This window comes from Bombus vosnesenskii, unplaced genomic scaffold, assembly GCF_011952255.1.
Source record: "Bombus vosnesenskii isolate JDL3184/JDL3185 unplaced genomic scaffold, Bvos_JDL3184-5_v1.1 scf7180000013272, whole genome shotgun sequence".
NCBI classification, from domain to species: domain Eukaryota; kingdom Metazoa; phylum Arthropoda; class Insecta; order Hymenoptera; family Apidae; genus Bombus; species Bombus vosnesenskii.
The window spans coordinates 1,660,101-1,679,089 of NW_022882930.1; the positions used below are offsets into that span (position 1 = coordinate 1,660,101).

General features: G+C 35.8%; 1 protein-coding gene across 9 annotated transcripts in view; it reads right to left on the minus strand.

Moving 5' to 3' along the window:
* The window catches only part of LOC117231243 (collagen alpha-1(XVIII) chain), a 344,917-nt gene extending 326,245 nt beyond the window's left edge, over nt 1-18,672 (minus strand). For all 9 annotated transcript variants that reach the window (XM_033489490.1, XM_033489491.1, XM_033489489.1 and 6 more), the window contains exon 1: nt 17,935-18,672. In XM_033489490.1, coding sequence (XP_033345381.1) covers nt 17,935-17,945 — 11 coding nt within the window. In that variant the 5' untranslated portion in view covers nt 17,946-18,672. The remainder of the gene's footprint in view (nt 1-17,934) is intronic.
* Between the last annotated feature and the right edge of the window lie 317 nt (nt 18,673-18,989).

An 18,989-nucleotide genomic window follows, 5' to 3' on the forward strand; every position in this document is an offset into this window, starting at 1 on the left:
TTTAAATTCACGCAATGGCCATTCGCAATGAGCGGAATGAAAATGAAAAAAGAATATTGCTAACATCGAGCAAATTCTTCGCGAAGGATAAGGAAAAACAGTTACACACTTCAAGGTAGAAAAAGGTAACATTTTAATTTAATAACGCAATAGAGTAATCTAAAAGTGATTGCAAATATTTCAAAAACTAATAATTAACATAGGAAGATCTCTAAGAGGTGTACTTTTATGTCGAATTGATAAGATATTTCGTACTTCTAAAATCTGTATGAAAAATTTGAACGAATAAGGAAAGTCTTATTCATACAATAAAGTACTTATTCATATAATAAAATTTATTCAACGTATAATAGAATGTATGACTCATAACGTTGCCATTCGATCGACAGTACCTACTTTGATAAAAGCGTATTGAGCACGAATGAAAGAGTGAGCTTTTTATATCCAACATCTACTTTACATTAACCGTACAAATCAGGATTTCATTGGTAGAAATGCTAGAATATGATATTTTGTAAACATATACGTGATTAATGATAAATGTGACTTGCTCGATAAGTGGAAAAAGTGTCTTGTATCGCGTGTACAAAGTGAAAGAATAAATCAGAAAACAACATTTCTTCTTCAAAATGACTATAACGAATTGAAGCAGACGTTACAACAAGATGAAAAAAATTTCATTTTCGTTAAATCATAATTTACGTCCCGATAGAATTAATAAAGAAATATTTAATTTCGATTTAATAAACAATATTATTCAAATAATGGAATAATGAACAGTGACTCAAAGTTGCTTATTAAAGTAATAAAAAGAAATCAAGACAATTTCGTCGCTGATGATGCAACATAAAACTCGTAATTAAGATAAAAGAAGAAAATTAATGAAACCAGTTAGAGAGAGATGAAGAATTTTTATCTTTAAAAGCTCATAAATTATCCGTATTAAAAGATAGTTGGTCGTCGTCGATTAAGATCTTCACTTTTATTTTTATTACAACAGGCCGGCTGCTTTGAGAGATTCATCTTTTTAAACGGATGACATCATCAAGCAAGAAATTTCTTAGGGAAAAGGCAAATAAATCTCGATCCAACGGAAACGCACCATAAAGAAAGAAAAGGAAAAATGCCGCAACGATAACAGTTGTAATTTGTAATAACGAATAAGAAATAACGAAATCACAAAGCAGAAATATGTAAGTATATGTCTACGTAACTTCTGCAAGGAAAAAAGTTCAGTCCGTATTTTATTACTCAACTCTTATTTCAATTTGATGTCCTTTGGCGGTCTTTTTTAAATCGTAATAAATAACACTTGAAAATAAATGAACAAAACATTTTGTCTTTAATTAATGCAATGAAAAAAAGATGATTATCAGTTTCCCCATCGCAGTAGTATCCACCGTCTAATTAAACATATTTGATCCAACAAAAGATTATAAAAATAGGAGACAATTCAATTATCTTTGAATCACCCTAAAGAAACACTCATTTAATAGCAACTTCACGAGCACATTAAATCAAGCAATTACTCAACATCTCGCAGAATGTTAGCAGAAAGATTGCAAAAATTCCATGAAGCGATTTAAATTTCTCAATTTGGTCGCGAGACGGTAAAGCTGTCTCACGGGGGCGAGGTTAACATCGAGAAATGAAAATATGGACGCTACCATCGTTCGCTGTAATGTCGAGGAATGACGACACTCCATTAACCTAGTGGCCCAAGGAACGATATAAAACGGAATTAAAAGAACGGGGAAAGCCTCAATGAGATCCGGAGACACGTGTAGCGGGTGGAATAATTAAGCGTGGAACTCGAGTGGCGACGTCGTCGACGACAACGACGACGCCCAAGTGGTGCTCGTTAATGAACCGATGCACCAGAGACGGTTGAAGAGCCGACAAAATTCTGGGGAAACTTCGGCAAACAAAGGATCCGTACCTTCCATTCTTTGGAGTGATGACGCCGGATAACCAATTTCACATTTACAATCTGATCTCACAGGAAGGAAACGTCGTTTGGTTTTAATTCAGATGTTTCAGGAAATTATGCGGTTAATTACTGCCTCCTTTCAAGGTCTTCTTTATCGCGCTAGTATAAATACTTTAATATCTTTAATGGGTTAAGATCAAATTTTTTATGCCTCTCTATACGACTTTCTTTATTTTTTGAAATTTAAAAGTAATATTCTTCGCAAATTAGTCATTTCTGCGAAATGTATATATACCAGCATTAAATACGTATCTCGTAGGTATTCTATGTATATCTGAAATTTTGTTGTAAAAGTTATCAATATCATTAACGATCGTCGCTGTAGTGCCAATAAAATTTCTCAAGACGATTCGTACAATACAAATAATGTATTCATAGAAAGCTTTTATAAGTATTCGAATACTTTCGTGAGCTACTGCAATGTCTAAAACAACCTTCCATTGATAAGAACAATCTTATCTTATTTCTTATCACCTATGTAAAGCAAGAAATCAAGCACCCTTGAGAGATGAAATCCATCCTCTCGCATAGTCATTATAAAGTTATACCGCGAAAATTTATCCGTATCATAACATTCTAGAGATACTGTGCTATCTACAGAATGCTCGTATATTTTTTTCGACGTTCTCCCCATTAACTCCGCCTTGTACTCTGTCGAATTTCCCCCGACGCTTTAATTAACAGCGTCGTATATCATTGCGCGTACGCGGAAGGGAACGATGCTAGTTTGTATTTCATCGAGCTTTTGCGATCGATGACACATGGTCCGGCGAATCTCGAGGAGCCATGACTAGATGACGAATGGCGAAAAATAAAGAAGTTAATTTATTCCTGTCCCGAAAACCGAAAGTAAGATCGCAAATCTCTCGTGGTTATAGTGCCAAAGGGAAACCGAAGAAGAGATTTGTACACTTAATGAAAACATTTTTATTTTTGGCTTCCAACACGATCCAAGAATTCGCGCAGACTTTCGATATGTTTACGAGCCTTCCTGGAATGTTTGGCATATGCGTGAGAAACATATGAAGTAGTAAGGCGACAAAAGAAGAGCTTCTTGGATGTATGTACTACAGAGATTGTGAAATTGATTTTTTTTTCTCTTTGTAATAGTCAGATTAAGAAGAGAATTTAATCTGTTAACGTACGATTTCATTTGCAATTTTTTCTCACTCAATTTATCGAAATCTGTTTTTTAACAGTGTGGTTGTAAAATATAATTCCAAGTATTTGTTTAACAATCTTCTTGTCGCTATTTCTTCCTCCATCTAGATTTTACAATGTCATGAAGCTTCAAAAAATATTTATAGTAAACAAGTATTTCTTTAGATAAGAGTGAAGGATTACGAAAATTTAGATTATTATTACAATGTAAATACGAAAGTGAAAAATTTAGGAGAAAGGACTCTCACAAGACACCTTCTAATGTATCAAAGAGACGAAGCAACAAAATTGAATAGCTTATAGCTCATAAATTCAAAATTATTAGCAGTATCTTGTCTCTTCCCTTTTATTGTATTCTTACGACTTAATCTTCCACTTCATGTAGTACATAGAAATGTAATCGATGTACCTACAACCTGTCTACCGCTGTAATATTGTACAAGCAATACCGACGTTATAGAGTCAACAAGCCGATAACGCTGCTTTATGGTGATGATATTACTATCGGATAGACCAACTGTCTATACAGAACGAATTTATTATAATTAGAGTCGACAGAGCTGCAGGTGTCCGATAAAACCATTCGGCGCTTCACGAAACTGCGATTCTCCATTTGAATTGCGAATCATCTACAAAACTGTCAGCTACAGATTCGAACTGAGAGTTAGTAAAAATGAAAATGACAATATTTTCTATTTTGATTGTAAAATACAAGGAAAACATAAACACAAGTGGGAAATACAAAAGACACATTCACTAATATTTTACTTAAAAGACATTTTCCCAATGACATGAAACTTTTGTATAAAAATGAATGTGTGTGTTTTTCTGTATTAATACAGGAGCTTAAGCTCGTTATCATAGAAATTATATTTTACTTTCGATTACGACAAAAACCAACCTCTATTCAAGAAGCTATCGCAACAAAACTATACAAAACCCGACTCTCAGTCGATATTTAATCTTGATCAAAATGTAAGAATTCTCATTCAATGGCAATTCCTGAGCAAAACCTAAAGGGTCTAATTCAATCTCAAACGTTAATCGAGCCTTAAAAATTCTCATTAAGACCCTGTTGCCGCCCAAACGCTAAAAATTTAACATAAAACGAAATGTGTTCAAAGCATTACGTGGACAAAGGAAAATCGCAATTTCGTTGAATTCAGCGCGTTAGGAAGCGGAACTTTAATCTCGGTCTCGTAAGAGGCGATAATTCAACCATGGTCGTGGCTGAACAACGTCCTCCAGTCCCTTAAGCCATCTCTGGCACGTCGCTATCTATAAACCGACGTTTAGGACCACGTGCCTCTGGCGATACGCGGTCAAGATGATCCTGACGCTTGCCTGAACGTCGCTCGTAAAGATTCACGACAGAAATGGTTCGTGTCCGTATTGACGAACGAACGAAGCGATGAGCAACGTGCAGATCCGCTCGTAAAGAACGTTCAACCGTGTCGACTAACGCGATATAAATCATAAAATCGCGTTAGGCGAAAATACATCGCGATAATGCTTCAAAAGGAATATGCGATGCGCCGTTTATAGTCGCTAAATAAACGGGAATTTATTTGACTTAAAATTTCAGCCCTCTTCACTCCGTGCGCAATAGCTTTATGTTACGGACAAAATGCTTTATGTCTGTTTAATTCCAAAGCTATTACGAACAAAGGGGACTGAGCTTAGGAACGGATAGTTTGATGAGGAGTAATTACAAATGGTTGTATAACTCGATTTTGTAGGTCTGTTCCAAATTTTGTGTATGTAACTGTTAGGTGAAATTGTACGAGTCATCTATGATTTTATTCGAAAGAGAATTAGAGGAACAAATTGTAGACAATAGGTGAACAGGGGTTCTTTATGTATTTTATAATAATAATACATAGGTATACGATAAAAAAAATACGTGCTACAGTTAATTTACTTATAGAAGGTGATATAGAGAATATGGTACTTATGATGAAGAACAATATAAAGAATATTATATTTTTAAAAAATAATACGGAGAAGAGATTATTTATAATCTCCAACATAAGAGGTGTTTTTCAATTCTTGTTTTCAGAACTTCGATACTCTGTATAATTAAATTTTTCATTAAGTTTTGCGTAAATATATTGGAGAAATGGATACAAAGTTTCTTCCATATCGATGTTAAATTGTAAAAGGAATACTTTATGCATCTTCTACGCTTTGACAATCTTATCTTTAAAGCACAAAATTTTATATGTTCCAAGGAAATGGTAATATATAGCAGAATATATAAAAGAGATGTAGCTTTAGCTAGAGATAGAGCCTTTAGCTAATTTCTTTCAAAATAAATCTGCTGGAAGTTCCATAGTATAGAAAATGCAATTATAGCAAGACGTGCAGTAACTTACGGTAACTTAATCTTCCGTGACTGATAGGAAATATGCATACCTGGTCAAACTTCAGCTGACAACGTTAAGTTGCTCAATTCAAATAGTGCAACTATCATCTATTTAACTTGTTAAAGTAACTTTCCTAAACTAACTTTCAGTCAGTGATAAGCGTTTATACAAGATTCTATAGAGAACACGTTATGTTTTTATAAGCAGAGACCCGATTCATAAAAACGTAGAAATTTATACTATTTTACACTCCGTTATAGAATCTTTCACCTCTAATTTTATAATTAAACCTCATTTCTTTGAAGGTAAACAGATATTCGAATATTTTCGTACACCTTCTAATATTTTCCTCTTTGCACGATATTACAAAAGGTTCGATTCTTCGGTAAATTATCTCTGTTCTATTAAGTTCTTAAGTCCACACGAAACAAAGATTAAAATAACTCGGTATTTAAATGTAGGCTGAACCTTTCAGTATAAGTCTTCGCGAGACACGCGGCACAGACGCTTTTAATCGCCGTTGGTTTACACGCGCGTGTCTTTTCATGCATCTCCACTCATTAACCCTGTCCTGGAGCACATGGTGTAATTCACACATAAGAAGGAAAAGGAACATCGACAGAGTTCATCGATCGGAGCTTGTTGCTCCGGCTTTAAACCCCAAACGACAACGTCCTACAACGTTCAAGGGAAAACTGCCAACTATTCCGCCCGAGAATTTTCATCTCGTTTTTCTTTCTTTAGATCGGACCGTGTCAGACAACCTGCCCGGTTACGCCAGTATTACATCCTAAGATTAGCCACGGTGCACACTTGGGAAATGCCATTCAGGATTTACGAGGAATTATGCAATGGCAATCCCTTTTCTTGTTTTTTGGAAGAATGGAATGAACAAATAGAAAAATAGATATCAAGGCATATCATCAGGCTGCGGAAGCACTTGTGAGAAATTTAAAGATCCAAATATGCATAGAATGCATATATGTATATAAAAATATGTAAAATATTCCAAGTACGATACTCGTAATATTTTGCGGATGGAACATATTTCCGCTTGGATTCTACTTTTAGTGTAATTATTATTTTCGTGAACACAAAGACGTCTATCTTCTCTCTTTCTTTTTTAGTTTTAACTGAAATGAGTTTGGGAGGGTTTTATAAATATCGAAGGATTTTTTTTATAGAATCGGTAGAACGTTTAAGGGGTGAAATAGTTTTTGAATTGGAATAGTTCTCGTGTAATTACTGTAGAAGCATTTGATATAAAATTATTCATTCACATTCTTTGAATGAAAATTACACATCGAACGTGAAATTTTAGTAAAATGAAAGTTTCATTTCACATGGTTCTTCGTTAAGTCCTTTGCTTTGCATCAGGTCCTTTACATCGATAGGAAAGTAAAGGAAGTTCATATTTAATTGGAGAATTTTTAATCTGAATTTTTAAAGAATCCTCTTATATTTGATTCTCTTATATTGTTCATGTCTACTTGTATAAAAAGAACTTTATCTTTGCGTACGATTTATCCACAAACTTAATGAAGTTGTAAAGGCAAAATTGAAATTTTTTCTTTATGTGAAATTTCCTTATTTTATTATATCTGTTTCTCATTTTAAGCAACCTAGATATTCGTAAAGATTTTCAAGAAACAGCAAGAACTAAACCACACCATTAGATTCGATTGCTTTAATTTATTACACTTCGTAAAATCCGTGTCCTAATATTATTATATCAGTTACAGTTCAGAAGCAGGTTCTATACTTTTAAAATAAAAACAGAGAAGTATTATTTTGTAATTTTTAAGCAACCAAGCGTGTCCACTACTGAAGACAAACTAAATTCATCTCATAAAGTTTCAAGAATCGTATCATTTTATGACTATGCGTAGCAAGAATGCAATTTATATTCGTGTCTTACGGCTTCTACTGTCTCATTTTAACAAATAATGCAAATTGCCCAAGATGCCAGTAACTTCTTACTGCAATCGACTTCTTTATTACTTTCCGGATACATATTCCTTTGATGTTTGTCTTTTTCAGTAAGCTGAATCTATCTCTAGAAATCGATGAACAAATTCAACTTAATATATTTTTTAATCGTTGTTTCAATGTAATAAAAGATGTATGACAATATGAAATATCTACTTAAAGACCAGAAGTTGCTGTAACGCCGGCTGAACTGTAACTAGAATGTCGTGAAACGATATTTTCTTATTAGATGGGTATACAGTCTTATTATAATGCTATAAAAGAAAATGGAACTCAGCAAGGTAACAAGAAAATGGAAGGAAAATCCTAATATGCCAAAGTACTTGAATCTCACGGTAATTACTTTCTTTAACCACTTAAAAATTTTACGGGATCCATGAAATCAACTAGAAGAAGATTTTTCTATGTGGAAATAAAGGATCTACAAATATGTTAGCTGTCATTTAAATTTAATAAAATAGCGATAAACTATAGAGAAAATAGTACAAAATAGGTATAGTATAATAAACTACACAAAGATCTGAAGATGAGACTCACTAAAATTATTGCATTTCTAATTAGTAAGAGCAGACACATTGATTTATAAAAGTATATTTTTCTTTGCATTTACTATTAGATTGATACTCATGACTATATTCATTAAATTAAAAATGGCATACCGGAGAAAGCATTTCTATTTGTTCAACGCCACAACTAATATTACATATTAAACGAAACAGCCGTTCCTTCTCACAGTCATTTCCATTTTAACGGAGTTTTAATTAAATTCCATATTAATTGAGCCGTTACAATGCATTATCGTTTTACCCACCAGAGAAACACCATGCGGAATGCCGTGATAAAAATTGCGAGAATATTTATTTACGAAATATAAAAGCATTGATACATGCAATCTAAACAAAATTCAACGCGACTTTTATTCTTAATAAATGAATATCCTTCGATCCGAAAAATTTGTACTGCATGGTAAAACAGATGACAATTCCATGAGATAAAAAGAAACTTGATGTTAATCACCGGTTCACCTCGCCCGTACAATTCGAAATAAATGCCGCGTTAGCAGTTTCATTTGTGGCCACACCGGCATGCTTGTGCATTATTGCGACGCGAACTACATCGTATTCCACGATTGCATGCTTTGAACTTAATTTATCATGGCATGCGAGGCAGTTGCACGTTTCTCCGAGCTGACAACTAAGAGTTACTTTTATTTTGTTCGTTTGTACCATTGAGATTTATAAGATAAGATAAAATCACACCTATCGATGGATTAACGACAATAGCGATTCAATTTTATGAAAGACACAATTATTCTGGTTGGATGAAAAAGGGGACATTTTGTTTTATTCTTGAAATTTCATTAGAAAGTAGTAAATGGAAAGACGATTGATTATACGTATGTATACACTTCGAAGTAGATGTTCACAAAAAGGTAATTACAGAATCGAATAATTAAAAGTAGTATCACAAATATATTAGAATATTGTTTATCAAGAATTTTGGTTACTATTATTAACATATTTTTGTTTTAATTATGTTAGTCGTCAATTCTTTTTTTTAGAAATAAAATACGATAAAAATGTAAAAAAGATGATGATCAGAGCAATCGACTAAATTTATGGCGTCGAAGGAAATGACGAAAAACTTATAGCCATTAAATGGCGGATCATAAATATGAAACGATGAAGATAGTATTCTTGACAGAAAGTTGTCCACTAGAAACTAGGTTAAAACTTTCGTGCACCATATTTGTGGACACTGAATTCTCCTTTTATATGGCAGTAAAACTTCTAAACATGAGATCTAGCACGCTTTTAACTTCCTGGTACCTTGAACCTCTGGTGAAATTGAAACTATAACGTGGAATTATGTATGGTATTATCACGATATGTTTCGCAACGAAGGAAATATGATAAATAAAAGGAACAAAACGGAAAGTCATTGAATTCGTGCGATGAGTTGAAATAGGTTGCTTTCTAAACATGTAAATAATTTATTTTATTTTATTTTTTCTTATTAGTATTTATTTAATCGTTATATTCAATAATTTAGAAATTAATTCATACTGTTGTTTTAATGAAAAGCGTATGTAAATGATTGTCTTCATTGAAACACAATTGAACAACACAACATTTTCCTAAATGATAGTAAAATTATGGGTTTAATTCTGAAGCTATTTCTATCTTTGATCATTGAAAATCCCATAGATTAGGTTTCATCAGTACGTCGGTTCAAACTTTCCTTTAATACTCATCGTTAGCATAAGCTCTTGTTTGATTCAATTACCTAAGCATTACGGCTTGAACGCAATTTAGTATAATTAGATATTAAATATATCGATCAAAATAAAATTAATTTCCCGATAACGTTCAGAAGAAATTTTACAAATATTTTTACTGTGTTTCTTATTACTCAATTTTTTTTATAATTTACTATTTTAATAGTATACAAATATACGTTGACATTATCATAGAATATTAATAAATCAGTGATTCATTTTGATCTATTGTAATTCGATATCTAAGGTAAAAGGATAATGTCCGGAATTTAATTGGAATAAAAGTTTTAATTTCGATAGGAGGATGCTAGATAGGTTCAATTTTAACATGAAGACTGAGGAATTTGCAGGGCAGAGTAATTGGAAATTCGCGTAGGCAGATCTGAAAGTGCGTCCTACCGATGAATATTGGAAAGGCGGCGTCTATCCTCCTTAATTGATCGCGTAGATATAAAGATTTCGTAAAGAGAAAAATCAAAATTGTAAATTTTAGAAATTAGAGAAAAACCATTTAATGATTAAATAACGCGTGTAATCTTTCCCAAGCTAAAAATATATGTAATTCTAAAGTTTCTACATTTCCAAATATGAAACATTAATGATATTCGATATTATCGATTGCCAAAAATAAAAGACAATACACTAACATCAAAGAGTACAGCATACATTTGTAAACGAAACGTAAATATGTCGTGAAAAATAAATGTACCTACAAAAAAGACAATTTTTAACATATATTACTTACCTACATTATATTATACTATTTCATTTGAATAATTTCTCCATAAATCAATACCAATTATTTTACGATTGCTCTTTAACCATTAGCATTTAAAGTAACATTGAATCATTAGAAATTCATCGAGAGCAGGAAGCGTATCACGAATAAGGATTACACGTCGTCTGTGATAAATCCGACTCATTTGGAGCCGCGGTTAAAATCTGCACTATTTCCAGCTATCCCCTGAAAGGCCGTAAATTGGAGAGTTAACTTTCGTACGCCTTCGAAATGTATTCGCGAGAAAAATGTTGTTAGAGTGGCATAGAAGCGATTGGACGCTAGAAAAAGGCAATTCAACGTGGAACGCAGATATACACGCCCGTCTATTTTCCACAATTTACAGCGCCAGTGTCAACTTATATTTCCTCCGGCGAAACTCAAGAAATTACTTAATACAAGCATGAACAATCACGTATTTTTGCTGTAGTCTCAATTTCGTCGGCGATCAATTAGCCTCGTGAAGAAAAATTGTGTTTTTACATACGACTAATTAGACCGAGTAATTTCTATCCAAATAGTTTCTAAGCATTCAACGACGAATTACAAAACAATATCGAGGAATACTAAATTCGAAGATAAATTTAAAAAGACGTTTTAACACTTTTCAATTTATCGAGTTGCTCGATATATCTTATGAACGTCTCATATATCCTATCATAGAAGTCTCTAATTACGGAACGACTTGATTAACAAGTCAACTCTTCGAAAATATAACACAATAACGAAGAATTTAGAATACAGTTAATTCTTAAGAATTTTGCATTTCTCGTATCAGATACAAAAAATATATATCTAACTTTCCATAAACGATAAATATTAATAATTGTGTTACATATGATTCACCATGGTACGTCATTGTCAAGCGTTTAAATCAACTATTAATGTCCCAAACCTTCAAATAACCAATCCGTCATCGCGTCTTACGAATTTCTCGATCCAAGTTCTATCCGTCTATTATGCATTCACGTTCTTTAATTTCTCCATTAATTTAATTCATAGTTGCCACGCCCCCGCGCCCGTAGCATTCATTATTCATGAAATTCTTCCGAATCCAATCGTAAAATTCTACTAACGGGTCTGTGCTCGCGTTGAAATTTCGTTTGTCAAAGCGAAGGAGACGTCCTTGCTCGTTCGTGTCCCACCTCCACGTCACATTTATTCGCCGTTTTTGAATCTGACGTTTATTCGCCGCCCTTTCGTTCTTCTTTCCGCCAGTGAAACGCGTTACGAGTAATTCCCTCTCCTCTTCACGCGAATCGAATCGAACAAACGAACGTTCGCGGACGAGGAAAGGATTTCGCCGCGCAATCTTCCAGCGAGAATGAACGAACGTTTGAAATACGCGATGGTCGTGAAACGACCAACGACGAGGTAAAGAGCGAATGGTAAGTTTGAATACGACGATCGAACGTTTTCTCTAACAGAAGCGGACAGGCTCGATGATATTTCTGCGTGTTGCAATTTCAGTTGCGTCAGGGTGCGTTTAATTGCATGCTGAGTACCGCAGTGTATCTCTCACGTTAACGAGTTATTGTGAAAATACGAGGTGGATGCTATTCGATCGAAGATTAGAATAGAACGGTCGATTGTTGTAACACAAAATTTCACGGCGAGTTTCTTCTTGATGATAGATTTCAGTATGAATGAATGTAATTTACCTAATGATATAGTAGTTTGCTTGAAAACATGCAGTTAGTCAGAGAAACGTTCGTATTATCTCAATTATCGAATTCGATGATTTCTTTAAATCTCCATTTACGTTATAACGAATTGCTCTTTTTCAACAAACGAGATATCAATCGACAGCTTAGTTATTGCGCTATATATTGGTAAATGTTTCTGACTATATACCGTTAAAGGATATTAATCATTTGAGTTCAACAATTGCAAGGATTTATGTTTCACTCCGCGAATCTCCCAGTGAGATTTCGCGTACACGCGGAGAGATAAAAAATTTAAACGCACCGTGAATAAAGTCACGTAAAAATCAGAGCAGTTAAAGTGAAACATCATTTTAAGGCTCAACACACGTAACTGTTTGGAATAGCGTTAACTGACGAACAAAGCCATTATCGCGTTCACCCGCTAGATCTAATATTAGTCCATCCATCGGCGGATCTCGATGAATCCAGAATTTGTCTGTTTTCATTTTCGAATTTAATACCGATATGCACAGACGCACGTGTATCGGGAATGGCAACGTTCACCGAATCGTTTTCAAAACTCTCTCCGCCCTTAACCCGTTGCGCAAAATAGACAGAGCCATGAATAAGTCGGTATTTTCAATTTTCTAGAAACCTTGGCCGGTATATTATGGGAGCAGACGACACCGGTTGAACTTTCGAATAGTTTTCGCTCGAGAAAACGCTACAAAAGTTCCTCGCGACTCGTCGTATGGAAATAAATTATTCTTTCCCTTTCAGAAACCTTTGCCAGCAGCAGCGCGAATACGCCGTTCTCTTTATCAATTTTACAGTGAATTACACCGACAGAACCGTTCTTTCGAACTGTAATTGCTGCCGCGAATACGAGGGAAACGAACGCTTTTTCGAATTCGCATTTCCAATGACTAACTTAACAACTCTGACTTTTTCCCCTGTATCATTCGATCTTTCGTGCGAGGAATTGAAACATCGGTGAAGTGGTTCTTTGGCAAATTAGATCGAAGTTACGTGATAATTTTATTGATACGTATTAAGAACTGGGATAATGACTTGCTTTCAGAAAAAGAAAATAAGCTGAATAAATTTCGCATAGCAGGAAATCAAATATGAACGTTGGTACGTGTATACGAACTTGTTACCGATAAATCAAAATCAAGTATTATATTTTGTCATCGTGATTGACTATGACAGAAGATATGTCTCCTCTCGGACAAAAGTATTCAATGTTCGGTAATCACAAATTCATAAAATTGTTAGTAATGAGTTACGCGATATCGAGTCTGTTTAAACGAAACTGTCAAAGTTCCTCAAACTCTTCCACGCGTCAAATTCGTATTTTCGTTTGATGGCAAGAAAAGTATTAAAAACGTAGGAAAAGAATTACCCCACAATTACCGTGCCTTAGAAGAGTCTAACCCGCAAGCGCGAAATAAAAAAAAATTCAGAATTTATAGGAAAAAGATAAAAGTTTAAAACGCTACCCTCAAACTCTCCCCTAAACTCCTTCCAACAAGGATCGTTACAATCGCGATCCTGCAGCTGATCCGTTACAATTGGAACACAAATTCGCGATAATCTGCGCGCAAAAAAAGCATTAAAAAATAGTCGTTTCTATCCTGGGAAAGCGAGGGCACACCGGGTCCGGGACAAACGATGGGAACGATCCTACGAATTCACGACGAGAGAGGAATCCTCCGCGGGGGCTGAAAATGAATCAGCCATTTGCTGGCGCGCAAGAAAGAACAGTGGTCGCGACACGTTCGTAGATTTTATCTACGACTGGATGTAGAACAACGCGCAACACGGTAGTCCGCGTCGCGCTTACGAGCTCCCAGTTAAAGCTGCCGCGGCACACGTGCGCCGAATGCGAACGCACTCGTAAATACACTCCGCGTGGATTAACACGCGGCCATCACGTGCCACGTGTGTTTCACCCCTCTCTCATCCCCTCGCAATTTCATCTCTCTCTTCGTTATATTCACCCTTTTTCCATCTCACTTTTCCCACTTGCCTCTGTTTCACCTTCTATTCTTCTGTCGCTTCCTTCTGCCTCTCTTTCTCGTTTGCATTCGACGCGCTAGTAGGGTGGCCAGAGAGAGAATTCCAAAAAGAGCAACGACAGTGAGTTATGTCGTCGAACCGAAAAACACGGCAAGTGCGAATGCCACCTCGACCCTCTTCGGCCAGCGGGATTAATACCGTATCGCGTAATGCACCTACGAACCAAGGCTTGACGCGTTATTTTTCGTTCATTGCACCTCCTTCTTTTCTTTCTCTCTCTCTTTATAATACTTTTTGTTGGCAAGATATACGCGTGAACGCATCGCGATATGCTCGTGACACTGCATAATGCAAATCCAACCGCTCGTACGATTCCTGATGCATGATCGTGTTCCTCGTAGTGTCTGAGTAGAGAATTCGGCAGGCTTCGATACGTCGATCGTGTTCACTTCCATTTGAAAGGTTTAATGAGAAAGTTTGTAGAGTGAAGGTTTGTGTAAGCCCATTTAAGAGAAGTTGTACGAGTTGGTGTGAGTTCTCTTCCTTTTAAATCAGTGATCAATTTCGTAGCAACGACAAGGATGCCAGCGATAAATCGTCAACAGCATTCTACTTGAAAAGATTACATTAAGAAATTCGCATCTCCTCGATTCTTCGATAAAAGCATCTCGTATTTTCTGGATATTATGAAATATATCTTGCTTTCGATATTTTATATATCATTGTATCTCTGCGTATATTTTGTCGTGTTCGAAGCATTGAAATTACCTACACATTACATGATTTCAATTTCTGTAAATATACTAATTGTTCGCAAAAACTACAACCACCTACCCATAGTATCTTTGAATATATCTTACGAAGCGTCTTTTATAAAACTGCACAACACTGAGTACAAGCTGCTTATCATATCATGTTATACTATAAAACATACATACATTACATATAAAGTACATAGTTTCAAAATGTGACTGATATAATTCAAAGAATTCATACTACACCATTGAACTACTGCTGAAATAATGCAACATTTCGATGAACTTTTATCGTAATCTATATCTTCTACGTGATATATTTTGCAACGAGGTCAGCCAGATTTAAACCGATACGAATAAATAATACACCGAACACTACTAAATACTATTCTTCCACGTTCCTATTAATAAGAGATCTCTCTTAAGAAGACGAAGAATACTAAATAAATGTCACGAATGGAGTACAAAAATATCATGGTCTCAGAATAAAAATACGCCTTTGATTCATTTTTATTTTATCCATCCATTTATTTATTTATTAGATCCATTCACAGAAACCTATCGGATTAAGGCTCAACTTCTAAATAAATTAAGGTACAATAAATTATTCATATACACTACATGATTAATTATTCTCTTCATACCACTTCGCAGAATAACTTTCCTACGGCAATCTTCCCCGATGAAAATATTCCGGATAGGAGAAATTAATCGAATTCAATATTCATATATGGAAATATATATGAATAAACTTTGATTTCTGTGTCTAGATATTAAAGAAGATACGCATCACTACTTAATGCAAATATTTTGTAAATCGACCCTTATGGCATTATGATAACAGTTCTTTCTTCTATAAATTTCATAATATTTACGAATACCTATAAATAAATTAAAATTATATAAACGAGATGCTTGGCTAATAAATTATCGAAAAGAAACGTAAAATGAAAACCAAATGTCTCTTTTTCAATTTTACTTCAAATATAACAAAATAGACGCGTGGAAAATTTAATGGTTCTTTAAGGAAATATCTTTCCTCTTTTACAAATCGCGCACTCGCGTGTGACTGCGCTTAAATGACTGTTAAATGAATATAAAGGACTTAAGGAAACGCAAAGCGCAGGTACTTGATGGGATCGAGACTGGCTCGTTCCTGGAAACGTACCAGCCCGATTATTATAGACGACTGAATTTCCGTTGGGACGATACGTGAACGTATAGAGATTTTAGACGAAGAATGGGTGTTCCAGAAGCAGATCCGGTTATCCAGAAGTGCGACTGAATATGTAATACCTGGCATAGTCGACAAAAGAAAAATAGAAGAATATTTCTTCATTTCTATACTTGTAATACGTTCGTGAATTCAAACGAAGGAAATGAAATACGTGTTAACTTTCCTGCAGAAGATCAAATTCACATAAAACTAAATCCGACATCTAAACATTTGAAATACGTATTTTAATTATTAATCGGGAGACGACGAGTGGAATCATTATTATTGGATCTTCAAATTTGTTATTTAAATATTTAGATTTCGTTATGAATAAAATTGCAATGTGCCATGAAAATATCATTTTCATATTACTAGTTGGAGCGAAAAATTCACGATGTTTTAAATTTGCTTATTTATAGTACAATGAATATTTATCATGCTATTTATATAAATAATACTCGTGTACCTTAATTATACCTCGATGCAAATATTACTTAAAATTCTACCAACATTCAACCAAATTCTTAATCAGTATTTCTCAATTTTCTTGACTTATCGACCACCGCGATATTAATTTATTCCTCCAAACCGTACTCGAAACAACCTTATTCTACCTTCTCACAATTTAAACGCGAACGTACATATTCATGCTCGTACGAATTATAAATTGTACAGCGGTAACAGCCGCGTACACGTGAATCCAGTCACATAAACATCGATCAACTCCCGTTCATCGAGCAAAAACGAGCAAAAGAATAGTTTCGAGCGTACAGTGTTCCAAACATCCGCAAGACGACACGACTCGAGAATTACGAAGCGACAACGCAATCAATGACACGCGACAGCAAGAGCAAACACAACCGGTAGAACGTAAAGCGATTTCGAGGTCAACGACCAGAACGAAGAAAGCCTTTCCTTCGTTCCATTCATGGCGGCGCGTAAATAAAGGCCGAATTACGTCTGTGAACCCGATTTTCCAACGAACGAACGACTGTCGATTTATCACCGGCCAAGACCTCGTTACCATCGTGTTCCACGTCCCATGATTCCTTCGGTTGTTACGACTGAACCACGGGAAACTACCCTACGTTCACGGTTTCTCAGAGTTGTAACGACTATACAGGCAGAAACCACTCTGCGACGACAAGCGTCCTCGCGTTTACGAGGGTTGAAAACTTGTGGAAGTGAGAAACCGCGAAATCAGTCAAGTGGCATTCCTATCCTTCTTTCTAGCAAATCCTACCTGTGGCTCGTTCGTTCTCGTTCAAACCCCTAATCCGTCTCTTTAGAATGGAATCGTATTCCCTATTTACTTTTTATACCTATTTATTTCTTATTTCCTGCTTATTTTTATTTTCTATTTATTTATTGCGAGCAAATGTGAAGATTTCCAGAAGGCAGGACCGTAAGGCTTGCATGAAAAATCCTTTTAAATTGTTTGTGATATGTATAACAACATTCCCTCAAAATTGAAAAAAATAGGAATACGGAACATGCTCTATTGTGTTAAACTACATTAATCAATTATATTTATGGAGCAATAAATAGATCGCGGATGTTTTTGGATTTATGGAAGAATTAATTATGGAAGAAAAAATATACAAAATGCGAAAAATAAAATATTCATTATACCAAATCCCTATTTAGATTTCACTAAACTGTAAAAGGACAAATTTAGATGAACATCCGCAGTCTGATGATAAATCTCCCAAGAATAACACGTAAACACTCACCTAGGCCGCATGTTGAGTCATTCCATCTGACTTGACAGGTGGTTAATCTTGCCCTTGATGAATCTCTCCCCCGAAACCGTTTCTACCCGTCTTCTATTTCACCCGCTAAACTTCCGACTGCTTGAAGGTGACTCTGCTACCACTCTTAAAAGTTCACTCCGCGACACTGAATCGTCTAAACTTTCTTTCTCTCTCTCTCTCTCTCTCTCTCTCTCTCTAGTACCAATCAAATCACCCGATCGAAGAAAGCAGAAGTTGAAGTTCAATGTAACGCGGTCGAGGTACACTCGATTTCAGCTCGATAGCCGCAACTGTAAGGGATCGACGGTGGCGCCAATTTCCAAGGTCGGGCCGAAGAGCAAGGTCAACGTACTTCCGGGTCGGATCGGCACCAAAGATCTCCCTCTGATCACTATAGTTACCGCACGCTGTCGTATCGAACGATTTTCCTCGCTTTCACTAACAATCTGTAAGAACGAGATCCTCGTAGGTACCAATCGCGTTCTACCACTCGCTATGTCGCAACCGCTGACAGCCCAATCGACTCCACGGTCCACCACTCACTGACAACAGTCCCTTCGTGACACTTGCCGCTTCCTTCTCGATTTTTCTCCCTCCTAACCTCCTCCTACTCCGCGGCTGCCGGCACAACGTCGTACTAGACGTCGTCACGCTGATCTAGTCTCTCTTCTGCTCTCTCTCCCTCTCCTCTTGCTCCATACACACTCTTGCTCCTCTTTTTCCGCTCCTGTCTCAACAGATCACCAATAATAGTTTTAGCCTTAAGTGTAACAATTCTCCGGCATAGTCAGTTTAAACCTACTAACCCTTCTTTCTTGGTTCGCGAACCAAATGTTGAGAAGAAAGAACTCGATGCGATCGTGCGATAGGGGTTGAAACGACGATCGGTCGTCAAGGTGTATGGGTCACGGTTCCAGGAGGCCCAGCGAGCTCCACGCTGTTCTGCGTGGCTTTAAGTCGACGACGAAGCTACCAACCGGTGGCGGCCGATTCAAATTCGCTCCCCACGTGGCGGCGACGGCGTCGTCCTTGCG